Source organism: Schistocerca nitens, chromosome 4 (genome assembly GCF_023898315.1).
Source record: "Schistocerca nitens isolate TAMUIC-IGC-003100 chromosome 4, iqSchNite1.1, whole genome shotgun sequence".
Taxonomy (NCBI): Eukaryota; Metazoa; Arthropoda; class Insecta; order Orthoptera; family Acrididae; genus Schistocerca; species Schistocerca nitens.
This window is the reverse complement of record NC_064617.1, coordinates 906,725,539-906,744,241: the sequence shown is the minus strand read 5'-3', so window position 1 is coordinate 906,744,241 and position 18,703 is coordinate 906,725,539. Positions and strand designations below refer to the sequence as shown.

Here is an 18,703-nt window from a genome sequence, read left to right as displayed (position 1 = left end):
ATGTCTGTAAATCTGTCTGAGAATAGTTTTGATTATAGGAAGTCTTCTTGTGCTCTCGTCTTTCGTTTCTGAAATACCCACTAACCTGATGAGGCTAGTGGGAGCTCTTACAACAGCTTTTATATTCTTTAGGAAATAAAATAAGTTGAATCAGTGCCTTGTGTCCTAAACAATTGATTGAAACTGGGACGAAAACATCTTTCAAGGCATAAATCCCAGGGAAAGTGCTCATTCATATTCATTGCTCAATTCTACAATTTCAGTCAGAACTTGCTTAGGTACATTGTGATACATCCACATGTAAATCCAGTTTAAAACATTCTCTGTTACTTCCTCTTGTATTTGACATTAATTCAATTTATCCTTTTTGTTAATAATCAAAACCTTTCGCATCAGTTTACTTTGAGAGAAAGTAACTAGTAACTGCCATCCAAACCTTCACAAACAACATACAATGAACAGACTGCCTGTATCAGGAAGTGGAAGCCTAACATGGGTGAGTGGCAGTATTGAGCCACAGACCTACCTGTTGGTTCTGTGTCTTCATTATCTATCTGCACATCTTCACTCTGTCATATTTACTTAACCAAACCTGGAGTACAGCTGCTAGTATGTTGCACTCCAATGTATGAACTCTGACAATAAATTATTCTAAGACAGCAACACTCTGGGAGAAGTTTGTGCACCATAAATGAATAGCAGACAAATCTGGTAAAATCTTAATATATTGTTGAGGCCCAGTGTCCTCCAAATTTTGTATATGCACACAGAGCTACAAGTGCTTTTGTCAGAATTCATGTGGTTCATGTGACCTTAACTCCTTTTTCTCAACATGACATTAATGAAAAAGTTACTTTCATATGATTTTACAGTTCTGAGCAGCCACAACTCTGCTATGCTGTGCAGCATATCATTGGTGCTGTCAGGCGGTACTTCAAACTACAACAGTAGGGTGGTTTAGGATTTGCTGGCAATCAGTAACCGGAATACTGCAAGACATAAAAGTATCCTAACCCGACCATTGTGACCAAGAGGTCATAAGCGATGATAAAGATATAACACTGAGACAGAGAACACTGGAATAGTCCCAGCATCCTATTTACTGACACTAGTTGGAGGGATGGCATCTCATGTGGCACAAACTTTACTCATTATCTACTCTTGTCCAAGTCTGCGTGGAGTGCTACAAACCAAAATATACTATTTCAGCACTAATCAAATTCATTTCCTCTGTGACCGTACGTGATTAGACATTATAAATTCAACATGATCAAACGCAAAGCTTCTTATGCCATAAGAGTTTGGAGCTGCTGTTTGTCACATGTCCAAGCTCTTCCAACACTAGCCGTGTTGCCCCATATGGGCTGCAGTGACATCAATCCACTTTGGGAATATTAATTCTACGAATATTATAATAGCTAAAATAAATGACCCTAGTGGAAACTCTCTGAGAGTGCTATGTAACTTGATTTCTCCTAACTCCTAACTACGAAATTGTTAACTTGATCATGGACTGTTTTTCCTTTCCGCTTCTGCAATCCTGTGGGCTCCTCCGACAGGTTGTAGCTGAGGGCTATATGTCCCTGCAAACTAAGCAGTATATTTTGGTCACTGCTGGTATTCTTACATCAGCATCGAACTTCCAGAAGCCATAGACTGAATTCCCATCATGCTGACTTGTGTTGTTGTAGACTATAGGGCGGGTGATTGGGTGTCTCTGCATTACAATGTTTGCGATATGGGCAGATGCATTGTCATGAAGCAGCAGGAATTGTTGTTGTAGTTTTCGGCAGACAAACTGCCCCTTACACATTCTTCATTCTCTGACTGATGTCTACTAGTACTTGTCCTTCGGCAGCCAAGAAAAGAATAACAACATGTTGGTCCTGTTTCAACAATTTTGGTAATAATGTCACTATAGTTCACGTTTCCATATTCACAACACACATGTTGAAAAGACACAAATGCCCCACTAATCACTTGCCTACATGTTGGTAAATGGATACATGAATTGGAGTCATGCTATGTTGCATATACACTGCAGCAACGCCCTAAAATGGAACACCCCTTGTAACTAGAAAGTATGGGGAACACTGGAATAGAAAAGAAATATAAAAACATAATTCAACAAGGGAGAAACTAATGTTTAAAACTAGATAAACATCAAAAGTATATAACACATTCTAAGTGGTAAGATAACTTTATGAGTCAGTGCATCTTTCACTTAAAAGCTTGACAGAGAATTCTACAGTTTTAAAATGTAGACAGAATTTAATGGATGAATTATGAAAATAGATTTTTGTTCTAGTAGTCTGCCCTTTTTTTCCACTACATCAACTCCATTCGTTTCAATAAGTAATGTAGAATTAGAGGGACTTGTTTCCCTTTGCAACGTCTGCAATCAAACATTGCTTTAGTGCTATAAGGGACTGCACCACTGAGTTCGGTCTTAAATTTTTAGCACCATTTGAACACATGTAAGAACTGAAACACATCTTGGTTCATTACAAATGGTAACTTAAACCTCTCTTCAGAGTAGCAGTTTCAGCTTTCAGCGCAAGATTTTTTAAAATATTCATTGCTGTTAAGTGCAGTTTGTTCTTTGAAGGTGATCAGTACAGAACGCAATTGTGGATTTTGTTACTTCTGCAGGTTTTCAACCTAAAAATATAGGAAATTTTGGAAACAGTGGCCAAAATACTCCGATTGTGACATTATCAGTGTATTTTACCTTTAGGAGACTGTGAAGTACACCTGTACACGAAAGTGTACACAAGTAATGAGTGTTTCCTGAAACAATTACATATTGAAATGCCTTTTACCCATACTTAAATAGATGTACTAAGTACAGTACAAACTGCACACTGAACTGAGACCGAGCTGCACTTCTACATGCTATGAAGCTCGAGACAAAAGTTTTCTCATGGAAACTTCAAGCTTCTAAACATGAAAAAGAGAGAATTAAAAGATGACGAAATGGAAATATCAATTATTGTTTTGGGAACGATAATCTTTGAATGATTCACAAATGTTAGCATAAATGAATAAATAAAATTTTTTGAAACACTAGGGAAAACATTATCAAATACGTCAAATACCTGAGGTGGGTAAAATATGGAAAAACCCATAAAATACAAGAGACCTGTTGAAAATACTGAAGAAGAAGAAGAAAAAGTGAATAAAGTACGGGAGACCTTGTGAAATACAGCAGACCTGGCAAGCCTTCCTGTAGGTGGCACTATAGGGGGAATGTGGTGTTTACTCTTGCCCCATACAGCTCCATTGTGGGGGTAGACCTCACTTTCACCAAACCCAATTTCAACTCTGTGAAAACGGCAATGAGAAGTACGCAATTGGAACATTTTTACTGACAGTGCTACAGTATTTCTTGTCTTTCATGCACTACCTTCTCTCTTGAGGTCAGTCATACAATTACATTAGCTGTTGTGTTGTTGTAACAAACTAAGTCAGTACAACAAACACTGAAGGAAAGAAATGTAACCTCTACTTCTGTAACAAGAGGTCTGTTAGTTTTACAGCAACAAATCTTGGTGTTATGTACTCACACAGTATAAGTACTTTCTGTAGTACATAGTAATAAACTTAATTCTCTCTCCTTTCTGGTGGAAATGGATAGTTTGACTGAGTCGTTGGCTAGAAGGAGAGGTTCAATGCGTCTTCACTAAAACAATTGTACAACATGTCAAGAAATGACATTGATATGCATGTGAATCTATGGAAATTAAAAAAATTCTGTTCATTGCATCCTGAATACTCAATTCACTCAAAACAGAAAGAGTAACAATTAAGAACAACTCACTACCCGCTGTGCCAGAACTTTCCACTTATGCTCATTCACATTTTCACTTGTTTTTTATGAATCTGTTTAAATAATTCCTGTTTAATGAATAGTCCAGGATGGAATGTAACAATATAATAAAAAGGATAGTTGCTACTCACCACATAGTGGAGGTGTTGAGTCTCAGAAAGCCACAGCAAAAAGACTGTCAAAAAGTTAGTTTTCAGACAACAAGGCCTTTGACAAAAATAGACAACATACGAGTGTGCGCACAAGCACACACAAAAATCCAATTCACACACATATGACCACAGTCTCTGGCTCCAGCTACGCGTGAGTGTGTACATGTGTGTATGTTGTCTATTTTTGGCAAAGGCCTTGTTGGCTGAAAGCTAAAAATGTTTCAAATGGCTCTGAGCACTATGGGACTTAACTTCTGAGGTCATCAGTCCCCTAGAACTTAGAACTACTTAAATCTAACCAACGTAAGGACATCACACACATCCATGCCCGAGGCAGGATTCGAACCTGCGACCGTAGCGGTCGCGTGGTTTCAGACTGTAGCGCCTAGAACCGGGCCGAAAGCTAACTTTCTGACAGTCTTTTTGTTGTGCCTTTCTGCAACTGAGTATTTCTGCTATATGGTGAGTAGCAACTATCCTTTTCATTATATTATTTAATGAATAGGCTACTTTTGTCAAGTTAGCATAGTGTTGTTAACCCTATTTTTATAATTTACTTGTTTTGGAAGGTTGCCAGCAGAACCTCGAACAGTAGTGTTACACCGTGCCAAGAAGGGCTTTGGATTTGTCCTTCGTGGTGCCAAAGCAACGTCACCCCTTATGGAACTGCAGCCCTCGGATAGGTGCCCTGCGTTACAGTACCTAGACGATGTAGACCGAGGAGGAGTGGCTGACATGGCTGGTCTGCGCAAGGGTGATTACCTGCTTGCTGTAAGTGTGTCTCATCCAGAAATGTGAAGAATTGTTAGATATTATGCAAGTGTCATGCATTGTATTTGAACAGGTACACCCGTCTCTTACAACCTAATAAATCTGCGGTGGCAGAGCACTGTATTGACATGGGCACTCAATGGTGTACAATAATGTCGAAATTTTAGCCTCGACTTCATCTTCCTGGGACTCAGTAGTGAAAGAAGCAAATGAAATTCAGTTGGCGATGAATTTAATTAATAGAGATAGCGGCTTCAGCTTGGACAAATCATGGACTCTAGCAATATCTGTAATTAAATCACAAAGATGTCGGGATGGTGTAGCTCTCCGTGAGAAATCAATATCATCATGTGGAATAACTGCGCAGCAATAGATTTAATTTCCATACATTTGTTACACCTCTTTGCCACTTATCAATGTCTCTGGTGCCTTGTGTATCTTTGGCCACATACACAGTGGTGCAAAAGGACAGAGCAAGTGCTGGAGCGTTAGTCACTTTGGCTCACTCTGAAGATGGCTGGATGGTATTCAGCTGAAATATTAGAAGAAGAGGTTGAGTTTATTGAGCTGCATGACCAAAATTTTATGGAACAGTATGCTTAATGTTTTATGCAGACGCCATAGTGTTGGTTAAACTATTGTTTAAGTGACTGAAAAGTCATGAGTTAGTGTAACTTAAAATGCTGTTGGCAGATATAAATGAATGTCTGACAGTATTTTTGTTTCATGACTTGTCTTAACCATTTGCTATCAAAAATTGGGCAGCCTGAGTACTCATTTAATACTGTTATTTTGCTGCATTTTCATAGTAAGTAGAGTATCAGGAAATGAAAAATGAGTTGAGATACTGTTCTCCATATTGCTTATGTAGCCTGCTTATATTTTAATATGTGATTAACTCAAGGCAGTAAAGTTCTGCAGCCTTATGATGTTGGTTACCAATTGTACTACTAGTGTAATTGTGTACATTTGATATCAACTGAAGTGCAACAGTGTAACCATTAATAATGCTGTGACTGGCAGTTAAATTTATACCTGTGGAGTACTTATACAGTTAGTTAATCAAAGCAGTAAATATAAGACTTCATTTTACTGAATGAAGTCTTATATTTACTGCTTTGATTAAGAATGCCAGACGTGTTAAAACTACCTTCAAAACCACTATGAATTCACATTGACGGTGTAAAATGATGCCAGAGAGAAGTGATTCACAAAATATGCCATTCTGTCTGGGTATCAGTGATGCACATCCCAAAAGAGACTTAATGTTCTAGTGATAAAACAACAAGGAGAACACCAAAAACAAGCTGCAGCAGGGAGTAGATCATTGTTTCTAGATGTAAGAAAGTGAATGAAACAAAATGTGGGAAGTATTCTCATATTTGGAGATGATGCGAAATGATTGAATAATCGGAACCTAAATTAGAGAATTATTTTTCTAAAATGATAGATATATCCTTGTAAATTCCATTACATTGCATTGTGTATAACACCATTGATGTGTATGTGCTTGTGTAGCTTGGTTCTTTCTGAATACTTGTCAAAATATAGAATAATAGTTTTGTATTTTGGTATGTATTATGCTAAGAATTTTTCTTGTTTGTGATACATAAATTTCACTGAGTTCAAAACTTGTAACCATGCAGTTGCAATAAACTGACAGTGACATCTGTAATTTAGAAACTGTTCTTTCCTTCTTGTTTATATATGCACTGTCATGGAAGCTATTATTTATTATATTTATTTGTTTGTTGGAACATGACTTCTTAAATCTGATACTGTACTATACCTTAGTTATTTGTAATTGCACATTCTGTTTTATGATTTCTGATTTAAGAGATTCATCATTACAACTATAAAACACTCATGAGTTTCACATTTAATGTATAAGCTGTGAATTAATATGTAATACTATGTGTTATCAAAATGTTATCAATGGTATGGGAGGAGTCATTTGATCAGCCAACTTCTAGTATATCTGAAAGTTTTGTAGCCTTTTTACTCTACTAAATCAGTTATATTTGCACGTCACATGCATTATGTCACAGATAAATGGCGAAGATGTTTCTGCTGCCTCACATGAGCACGTTGTGGATCTGATTCGACGATCTGGTGACCTCGTTTCGATGACAGTTGTCTCTCTGGGTGCTGCTTATGGTGTACCAAATTCTAAATCATCTACACTTATTCCTGGTTCTGGAAGTTCAAGCCATCATCGACAATATGCTACTTTACCTCGCAAGATGACTAACAGTGGCACAATTGGTAATTATTGTTTTCTTACTAATACAGATACACTATATAAATTACAATAGATCTTCAGGATCTTGAAATTTGCTTCAACAGTAATTGATAACTAGGAAATTCATCTTATGAAAATTGTCATTTTCAGGCTCTTGAAGCCCAAGACAATTTATTTAGGAATGATTAAGAAAGCAATATGGAAGGAAGGGTGTGGAAAAATGCCCAGGGAAAGGTTATGTCCTTTAGAATTCTCTGCATACATAAGATATGTGCCCACATGTCTGCATGCCCCTTGAAGATAAAATCTATAAACATGAAATGAATTTTCCACCTATGTTTGACAGACTATAACAACAGCATTAATTAGAAAACACTTTTGCAATGTTCTGTAAAATAATACTTATTTTGTTATGAACCAGCTTTCGGCATCTTAGGCCATCATCATATGACAATGATCTGAGAAGCTAAAGGCAATTTTTGACAAAATAAATAATATTTTATGGAACATCAGGAAAGTGTTTCAGATTTAATAAGAAAACTGATAAAAAACAAGCTATGACAAAAAAGTTACAAATTGAAGAGCATTATACTCTGTAATCCAGAGTGAGGTCATGGATACAGACAGCAGTATTGGCATGGATAGCATAGAGTTAAGTAGATGTAAAAGGAGGGATGAGAAGATTGAGTATTAAATAAATGTACTGACCATTGCTGTGAAGAGACTGCCAAATCATCATCACCTGGATCCACTGAAATGGAGCCAGTGAGTATCCAAAGGAAGAATGAGGAAAGTACTCGGGAGGTGTTGCTGGCTGACTGAAAAAAACAGTTTCCAGGAGCAGACAAAAACAAGGTTCAGACATAAAGCAATAGATTTTAAGTTACAAGTTTTGTTTGCTCCATGGCTCCCCAAGTTCAAATATTGACTTTGGTATACTGCACTCATATATTTTTGTGATAAGAAAGTGTTAACACTTTTGTACTGACACAATGCTGTTTACAATTTGCCATGTGCCTGTCTTTATTTGGAGTGTTGTGTTTGGAAATACATATTGAATTTTGTTAACATGAAGGTTTGTGCTTATTGTGACTAAAGAAGAAGAAGAAGAAGAAGAAGAAGAAGAAGAAGAAGAAGTGCCAATCTTTAAAAGCTAAACTTTCCAACATATTTTTTTTAATATTTGGAAGAACCAATACAGTGAAGGTACTGTGAATGTCAAAATGTCATTGGAGAAAGCACAGCAACAAAGTTGTTCCCTCAATCCAGAGAGGCCCACACTATTCTCATCAATTTACTACACTCAAAATATGGAACTTCTAGTAAGACCTAAACACTTTATTATGCAATGATTTACAGCATTTATAGCAAGAATTAAGAGATGTGATGAACTGCCATTAGCCAAACAACACACTAAATTTACATTCAACAGGTAAGATTAAAAAACAAATCTAGAATATGTGTGCCACACATTTTAAGTAAAAACTGCAAAAATCAATCAATTTGTCCATCTCTGTTTGTTTGTTTGATCAGTTACCTCATTAATGATACTGAGTATCCCTATCTTACTTACTTGCAAAGAAATATGATGCCCTTAAGTTAAAATAAAAAGAAGAAAGTAACAGCAGAGGCCTAAGAAAAAGTAGCATCCCCATGCAAATATTTCGTATCATCCACGTGTGTTGACGATATGATGATGATAATGATGATGATTATGATGATGATGGTGAGGTGGATGCTGTTGCTATGCAACTGGTGGTAGCGGGAAAATGGAATTGTGTTCTACAAATTGCTTCCTAGAGGTGATGTAATGCTGTTATTTATTGCCAGTGATATGAATGCCTTGCAAAGGTGGTGGAAGAATGTTGTTGTTGTTGTGGTCTTCAGTCCAGAGACTGGTTTGATGCACCTCTCCATGCTGCTCTATCCATTACAAGCCTCTTCATCTCCGAATAACTGCTGCAACTTACATCCTTCTGAATCTCCTTAGCATATTCATCTCTTGGTCTTCCTCTGCTATTTTTACCCTCCACTCTTCCCTCCAGTACTAAATTGGTGATCCCTTGATGCCTCAGAATCTGTTTTACCAACCGATCCCTTCTTCTTGTCAAGTTGTGCTTCATATTCCTCTTCTCTCCAGTTCTGTTCAGTACTTCTTCACTAGTTATGTGAACTACCCATCTAATCTTGAGCATTCTTCTGTAGCACCACATTTTGAAAGCTTCTATTCTCTTCTTGTCTAACCTGTTTGTCATCCATGTTTCACTTCCGTACATGACTACACTCCATACAAATACTTTCAGAAAAGACTTCCTGATGCTCAAATCTATACTTGATGTTAACAAATTTCTTTTCATCAGAAACACTTTCCTTGCATAGCCAGTCTACATTTTTTATTCTTTCTACTGCGACCATCATCAGTTATTTTGCTGCCCAAATAACACAACTCATTTACTATGGTACTTTAAGTGTCTCATTTCCTAATCTAATACCCTCAGCATCACCTGATTTAATTCAACTAAATTCCATTATCCTCATTTTGCTTTTGTTGATGTTCATCTTGTATCGTCCTTTCAAGACACTGTCAATTTTGTTCAGCTGCTGTTCCAGGTTCTTTGATATCTCTGACAGAATTACAATGTCATCGTCAAATCTCACATTTCATCTTCATCTACACCCTCTTCCATTTCCATAATATTGCTCTCAAGTACATTGCCCTTGTATAGACCCTCTATATACTCCTCCCACATTTCTGCTTTCTGTTCCTTGCTTAGGATGGGTTTTCCATCTGAGCTCTTGATATTCACACAGATGGTTCTCTTTTCTCCAAAGATCTCTTTAATTGTCCTGTAAGTGCTATCTACCTTACCCCTAGTGATACATGACTTTACATCCTTACATTTGTCCTCTAGCCATCACTGCTTAGCCATTTTGCACTTCCTGTCGATATTATTTTTGAGACGTTTGTATTCCTTTTCGCCTGCTTCATTTACTGTATTTTTATATTTTCTCTTTTCATCAGTTAAATTCAATCTCTTCTGTCACCCAAGGATTTCTACTAGCCCTCTTCTTTTTACCTACTTGATCCTCTGATGCTATCAATATTTCATCTCTGAAGAGTTACCCATTCTTCTTCTTCTATATTCCTTACCCTGTTCTTGTCAACTGCTCGTTCTGAAATGCTCCACAACCTCTGGTTCCTTCATTTTATCCAGGTCCCATATCCTTAAATTTCTATCTTTTTGCAGTTTGTTCAGTTTTAATCTACAGTTCATAACCAATAAATTGTGGTCAGAGTCCACATCCGCCCATGGAAATGTCTTACAATTTAAAACCTAGTTCCTAAAGCTCAGTCTTACCATTATATAATCTATCTGAAACTTTCCAGTATCTTAAGGCCTTTTCCATGTGTACAACCTTCTTTCATGATTCTTAAACCAAGTGTTAGCCATGATTAAATTATGCTCTGTGCAAATTCTACCAGGCGGCATCCCCTTTCATTCCTTACCCCCAGTCCATATTCACCTACTACTTTCCCTTCTCTTCCTATTCCTACAATCGCATTCCGGTCCCCATAATGACTACTATTTTTCATCTCCCTTAACTATCTGAATAATTTCTTTTATCGCATCATACATTTCTTCAGTCTCTTCATCATCTGCAGAGGTAGTTGGCATATAAACTTGTACTACTGTGGTAAGCAGGCTTTGTGTGTATCTTGGCTACAATAATGCATTGACTATGGTGATCATAGTAGCTTACTCGCGCTCCTGTTTTTATTCATTATTAAACCCACTCCTACATTGCTGTTATTTGATTTTATATTTATAACACTGTACTCACCTGACCAGAAGTCTGTCCCTCCTGCCACTGAACTTCACCAATTCTCACTATATCTAACTTTAACCTATCCATTTTTCTATTTAAATTTTCTAACCTACCTGTCTGATCTGACATTCCATGCTTCAATCCTCAGAATGCCAGTTTTGTTTCTCGTGATGACGATGTCCTCCTGAGTAGTCTCTGTCTGGAGATCTGAATGGGGTACTGTTTAACCTCCGGAATATGTTACCCAAGAGGATGCCATCATAATTTAACCATACAGTAAAGGTGCATACCCTCAGGGAAAATTACGGCTGTTGTTCCCCTTGCTTACAGCCGTTCACAGTACCAGCACAGCATGGCCTTTTTGGTTGATGTTACAAGGCAAGATCAGTCAATCATCCAGAATAATGCCCCTGCACCTCTTCAGGAACCACACATTTTTCTGGCCTCTCAACAGATACCCCTCCATTGTGGCTGCACCTACGGTACGACTATCTGTATTGGTGAGGCATGCAAGCCTCCGCACCAATGGCAAGGTCCATGGTTTGTGAGGTAGGGGGTGGGGTGCAAGAATAGTTGATACTGAAATATAGTACTGCACCTTTATGTGCTGCTAAAAAGTCAAAATTTCATAATCTGATGAAAAATTCTTAATCTGTCAGTGAAAGGCTATGGTTTTTAGACCAAAATTGAATTTATTTTTTAGTATAGTTCCCATTTGAGTTCAAGCACTTTGTCCAAAATTTTTCAAGTGAACAGATTGCATCCCTAAAGTGCAAGTGTGTAAGGTCTGTAAATTACCTAAAATACTAATTTTGATAGGTGAGAGAATAGATGAAATTTGCAGGTTACCAAATATAATGAGGAGGATTATGTTCTAACAACTAGCACTTCTCATCCCTCACCTGTCCCACTACCAAAACACCTTTGTGGGCAAGTGCATTGTGTTTCCTTTTACAGTGCACACTCGTTCTCACATATCTATTCATTTTGTAAACTCAATGAATACAGACAAAGAATTACACGTTCTGCTAAATTTTGAACTTCAATCCTAAAATTAATAGATCCTGTCACAACAGCTCTAAAACAACGCTGTCCTGTCACAACACAGTCGACATATGTGAAGATAATGGATCAGTGGTATCACAAAATATAGCTATATTAACCAAAACAGTACTAATCGGGCTGACAAAACCATTCTCTGTCTCCCCTAAATTTACAGCAGCCAAAAATTGTAAGATAACAAAAACCAGAAATACTGTACTTTTTCGTCAATTTAACTAACATTACACTAACATTACACTCTTGCTTGCAAGTAATCGTAAAACAACACTGAAACTTCTTCAAGTTGGAATCATAAAAAGATTTTCTACATTGGACAAGTTCCCGGATTACACAAAACACACTAGGCTACATAAAATTTGTCAAGTATTGTGCACAAAAGTATAAATTTGTAATTATACACATACTTACATATGTTTAAACCTGTGCAGTAGATGTTCATTTACTGTATATTGTACAACAGAACCCTAGACTTTACACTAATTGATACATAATATGGCATTTTTACTGTAACTTTAAATTCATATATTGTTGTACATACATATAATTCCTATGTTTATTTGCTTCATATTTCACGTTGTTTGCCACATGTCAAGGAGGGAAACTTGTATAAATTTCCTGTTCCAAGTCGTTTTTTCTGCACATTGTTCTGCTCAGTATAAAAGTCCAGCAGCTTGGGACAGTTAATGTGTACTGCAGATTACATACCATCAATTATGCATACAATAGCTTCTTCAGGCATTTTAATTTTTGTGGTTACATAATATTGCTTCTCCTCCTCTTCTTCCTCTTGATCATCATCTTCCTTTCTTTACTCCTTCTCATCCTCTTTGTTTGCAGAGTTCTATTAGATTTGTTGCCAAAGTAAAAGTGAAGTGAATTGACAGAAAGTAATCATTTCGAATGTAGTCATCTGGACTACATGAAATGTTTTGCAGTTTCTTGAGCTTCAGTGAGTACAGAAGTGTCTCCAGACCCCACTTTGCTGAAGTAATTGGTGATAGTCTCAGGCTTTATTTCTCTTAGCACCAAACCAATCCAATTTGCTTCATACAGCATAGAAACTGATCATGCAAAAGCAAGTGTATTTTTAGATTCTTCAACTCTAAGAATAAAAGACAACATCGGTAATGGCCTATAATGGGACTTGAATTTGTAAATAACTTCCTGGTCTTTGGTTCGCAGAAGGCTGGTTGAATCTGGCAGGGATCAAGCCACTTTCACATCTGATGACTTTCAGGTGGCACGTTTCATTGTCTAGGAAAAGGAGAACTTATCTGACTGGAAGCTTAGTGATGTCTGTGTTTTTGAACTATGGGATACACTGCCTTTCTGGCTTTTCCATTTCACATAACATTTTTTCACACAGCAGTATAGTGAGTCTTCACTTTGACACTTTTCTGTCAATGCACTTTTCGCCTCAAATTTCAAGATATTTTGAATGCAGTGCACAATAAAACAGTCCTGTTTCTTCAGCAATGCATATGTCTTTTAGGTCATAATTCACTATTAGGTAGCGCAGTATTGTGTTCCATTCTATTGCTACACGTTCCTGCACATTCGTAGCTTCCCCAATCGTATCATTCCACAATATGCTGTGTCTAGCTTAGAAACTATCCATCCATCCTGTGTATGACAAACTCCATATCCCCAAGCTCATTATCAACTTTCAGCACCTCATTTTGCAATATGGGTTCAGACAAAGGTATGTTTGCCCTCACACACATGAATCATTGTATCTCATTTATTTCCTCATTTCCCGTCTTTTTCGCCCTTCTTTTTGTTTGCCTGTTGCCTTTCATCCATTCATATGTTATCTTATCCTTGTTTCTTCAAGTTCCATGAATGTGTTTTTACCACATCTGAATCACAATATTATTTCGCATCCAGAGAGTTTGACTTTCTCATTTTCATTGATTACTTTAATCTTTTCACTAAGTGTTAGTGAAGCATACATTTTATTCAACATCATGTTATCTCTTAAAAGTGCTACAAGTCAAGTGAAACTGGAAGAAAGTAATGTGTATAGTGCATTATTTGGAATTCTTGGTCTCGCTGGATAAAACCATTGTTTAACAGAATAACAATCATCTCTTCCTCAAAAACCAAAACCAGCCTTGTGCAACCTCTGTGTTAAAAGTATCATCCTTGTATAGATGTGAGTAACTAACGTACCATATTTACATGAGTATAAGATGACTCTGAGTATAAGAAGATCCCCCCTCCATTTTTTTAAGGGGCTCCTCGAGAAAAATTTATTTTTTACCATATTCTGACCAATCAAAATTACAAACTTTTATTGATTTAAGGTATCTGCCTAAAACGTCAACATTACAGCTGTTCTCAACATATGTCATTTATTGATTATCTACATTTTGATAATCAAAGGAGAAATAAAATACACAAAAAGAAATTGTTTACCGTAATTTTTATCTTCACCGTCTTCTTTGTCTACATAGCCTTCATCTGTGGTACCATTATTTTTAATCATCATCATCATCATCATAACTTCCTAACAGGGCAGCTGTGAAACTTATACACCCCTATCTTTCCCATTCTTCATTGTCACAAATCTTTTCTATTTACTACTGAATGTGTTGCGATTTCTGAAGGTAAGGAGGTACCTGAGAACACAGCTGATTTTTGCTTGCCCCTCCCCCCTGTGCACATAGCAGTTTTCGCTTCTATATTGATGTGAGAAAGTTACAATGTCTCTTGCTTCCAAATGTATTGTCTGCCCGCCACTCTCTCATAGGCTTTAGAATCAGCAACTGACAAACCCTCTATTATTCCCGTCACACCTCATAGTGAGTGCCGACATCATTACTGCATGAAACATGTAAGTACACCACAGATCTCAGTCTGGACTTTTAGTGTCTTCTGCAGAAATTATGCTACTTTTGAGTATTTGTCCAATTTCAAAGTCGATTCAATTTTGAGTACAAATGGGTTCAGGAAAACTGCAGTTGAAGCAGGGTAGATGTTCATAATACACATAAGTACCTAGTATATACTCCCATGGTTGGCAGCAGGACGAAATCCGCTGTCTGCTCAACACTCCCCTCCGCACACTTATCATAATTCTCAGCCAAGCTTGTGTCATCGATCCTTCTCCAATGTTCTGTAGCGCTTTGCTTGAGCAACAGTCTAACGTGGATGTCTCATATCTTCTATGGTGCAGGTCAGATGTTAACAGCAGCATCTAATACATAAATAAAAGATCACAATGATGGTACAGTCAAATTTTTAAAATTTCTCTTATCACATGATCGAGTGATGTCTGTTGGTACTAGAATGGGTCTTTGCACTGTAGATTATTCCTGTGATAACAATGGCAGTACTTTATTGTTGTTTATTTCATTTGTTAGACATTGAATTCTGTATTAATTTTCATTCTCATTTCATCTGAATGTCATCATGTTGTTCTAAAGCTGATGAAAAGCAAGTAGTATTTTTCACTGGGTGAACAGTGACCGAGTTTCCCTTTTGCAGCCCACTTGGTAAATCATTATAGTTTCTCAAAACCATATAAAATACTGACTTGCATTCAGAATCAAGCAACGGTTTTTGAAGGTCAAACTTTTTGCCTTTGCATGCTATGTTTAGTTAAATAACAGTATAAATGTATGTGTACAGTGTCCATATGTGGGTGGGAACACTTATCACAGACCTGTTCAAATACAACAAAACTTTGAAAGTTGACAGAATTTAATATTTGCTCCTGTGTTTCACAAAATTGTCAGTTTTTAAGCAGAGCAGTAGGTTGTTGTAGTCAGTGCTCGATTCATTATACTACACTGTATTAGTACCTCTGACAAAAAAGGCATTAAAATAACATCTGAACTTTAAAAAAAAATAAAAAAATAAAGCCCACTGAGTGAAGTTCACAGTACCGGAACCTTTTTTTTTTTACAAACCAAGCACAGGTTGTAGTGGCTAGTTCATAGTTCTTGCATATCCCATGAATCAAATGTCACGTGTTTGTCCAAGCAAGGTCAATACTGTATCAACAAGTGCTTTGGCTTACCAGGATATCTTCAGCCTATTTGAACTCAAAAATTGTTTGCTAAGCCCTACCCTTTGGGACTGAACAAAATAATTTTGTACGAAACCTAATTAGCCAAAGCTTCATCTGTGAATGTGAGACAACCCCATTAATCTGTTAAAAATGCAAAAACGTTGACCTCAGCAACAACAGTTTAATCTGCGAATATAAGGTGACCCCGTTTCTTTCAAATGACGAATGTGGGGAAACCTCATCTTAAAATTGGGTAAATACTATTTACAGAAGTACTAACTGTACAAGCTTTTTTCTATGTTACGCAATGAATTATCAATTTAAGTCTTAAAATTTGCATTCCGTTGCCATATCGAGTATGTTCCAGAATGAAATATTTGTTTGTTTTGGCCATACTTCTGACTTATTCACATTCCACTTTGATCAAGTTTTACGGTATAACTTTACGAATGTCACCCCTTTGACCAAATCAAACAGATTACACTGATAAAATATTCTCCTAAACAAACTGAACAACTCATGGCATGCTTTTGCCCATAAATGTAACGGCGGATAATGCACAGCACGCCAACTTGATTGACACAGCACAATTAAATGCAGAACAATAATTCATGCAAATTCTGGTAAATACTTAAAAACTGTGTAAATAAAGAACTATTGAACAGTTAAAAGCAAATGAAAAGAAACAAAACTGTTTAACTCTTATCTCATTATGAATATTGTTGAAAATAAAGCTGAATAGCATTACAATGTGACAATTTACAGTTACATAAAATGAATGACTAGGAAAAGTTGTTGTTCCTACATAGAGTTTTTACATCACTGATTAGAAGATGTATTTCGTGGTGTCTCTCAACCAGTGTTCCTTCAAAACACTTATCATTTATTTGATGCTGCCAGTGAGTCGTTGACATCCACATAATTGATCCATGATCCGTGAGCGCATAATCAAATTATTGGTATTGTCTTTCTTAGCTCCTTGATCATGAGTGCCTCTTATGAATCTAACAGGAATGTTTGACATTTGCAGAATTCATCCCAGGTTGCATACGTGCATGGAACTATGAAAATAAAACACTCTTCTTTCCATTAACACATGATGTAACCTGAAGTCATAATGTTTGTTGCATAGTTTAGCCAGAGTTTTCAGATTTATGCTTTATGATCGCGATACAGCACTTTTTACAGCAAAACAGATCAATTGTGCTCTAAATCATTAGTCCACTGTTTAAACCTAACAACAAGTGCTATGCAGAATTGGCGACATAATCACTTGAGTCATGCAGTGATCAGCACACCAGACATTCACAGTTGAAGTTGTTTGTATCAATATATGACACAAAAATGCATTACCATATTTCTGTTTCATTCCTCAGTCTGTGATATGCACTAAACAGTTGTCTTTAATCAAAAACAGTTTGTTTCCAGCGTTCACACAGTTTATAGGTCTGCACATCAAACTTTTATACTTAGTGAATCAGAATGCAGTTCTGGGAAATGAGTAGCATGACATGTAAAGTCACTAGTTCTTTAATCAAGGTACACGTTGAGACCATTAATGTGGTACTGTCCAAACACTGATATATTTCACTAGCTACAAACACAATGTTATGTAGCAGGACACATGCAGCACAACTATCACCTTCACTATGTTCTCCTCATTTCATACTCTTTATTGATGCTTTCTCTGTCATCATTTGATATGGTTCTACACCGCTCATACATCCCACTTCACATAACACTTTCAGAGATTCTGATTACAAAGGTTTACAGTTTTATACAAGACCACAATTTCATATTACTCCATCCATAAAAATGAGTTCAAATAGCATGTCAACAGATAAGAAAGCATACAGCATCAGAATAACTGAAAATGACAATCACATTCATAACACCTATATTATGTAAATAGAAACACAGTTGTACTAAGAATTAAATTCATGCTACTTATTTGGGATAACCTTTTCAGTGTGAGATGACAATAAATCAGAAAATAAGAAAGTATATGAAAAAAGAAAAATATCTACATCGGTCTGTAGTGTTGTCTTCACAGTGTCTGTGTCTTCCTCTGGGTCTCTTACTTCCTAATGTCATTTTGTGGACCTGTCTCAGTATCCCACCAACTGCCAATCTTTTAACATGTCCATACCATCTTAAACTTGTATTTTCTGTGGTCTCTAGTATGGGCTTCTTTTTCACTATTTGTCTCACTGTCTAATTCCTTACTATATATATTCTAAGTCTAATCTGCTTCTTTATAATTTTGTCATGCAAGCCTGTATCCTGCTCATCTGCCTTTTCTTCATTACCCATATTTTTGAAAGTTACGTGAGTATTGGAGAATAATACTCTTGGTATAAAATTTGCTTACTATTTGGTGGTACATCCTTGCTCCATACCAAGCTTCTTACACTCCGCAGAAAAAAATGGGCTTTTCTTTTCCTTTTACAAGTAGAACTAAATGATAAAATTTAAACTGCTGGTATTGTATGTAATCTTGCCAAGGGTTTTGTTTATGTAGATTATGAAATTTTGCTAGGGAAACTAAAATTATATAGTGTTAACGATCTTCCCCTTACACTGGTGGAGTTATATCTTAACCATGGAAAACAAAGGGTCATATTAGCAAATGATACAACAGAAATGAAACTGATTAAGGGAGCGGGGATTGGGTTAAATATGGTGGCCCACAGGTCCAGTGCTTGACCCATTCATTATCTTGGTCTATATAAACAATTTTGGCAGACATTACAGGACTCTTCAAAAATTGTGATGTTTGCTGATGACACTTCTATATTGATAAA

General features: G+C 36.6%; 1 protein-coding gene across 1 annotated transcript in view; it reads left to right on the top strand.

Annotated features, from left to right (window-relative positions):
* The window catches only part of LOC126252651 (SH3 and multiple ankyrin repeat domains protein 3), a 141,476-nt gene that overhangs the window by 87,410 nt on the left and 35,363 nt on the right, over positions 1–18,703 (top strand). Inside the window, exons 11-12 of the mRNA XM_049953554.1 lie at positions 4,551–4,752; positions 6,801–7,017. Of these exons, the coding sequence (XP_049809511.1) occupies positions 4,551–4,752; positions 6,801–7,017 (419 nt within the window). The remainder of the gene's footprint in view (positions 1–4,550; positions 4,753–6,800; positions 7,018–18,703) is intronic.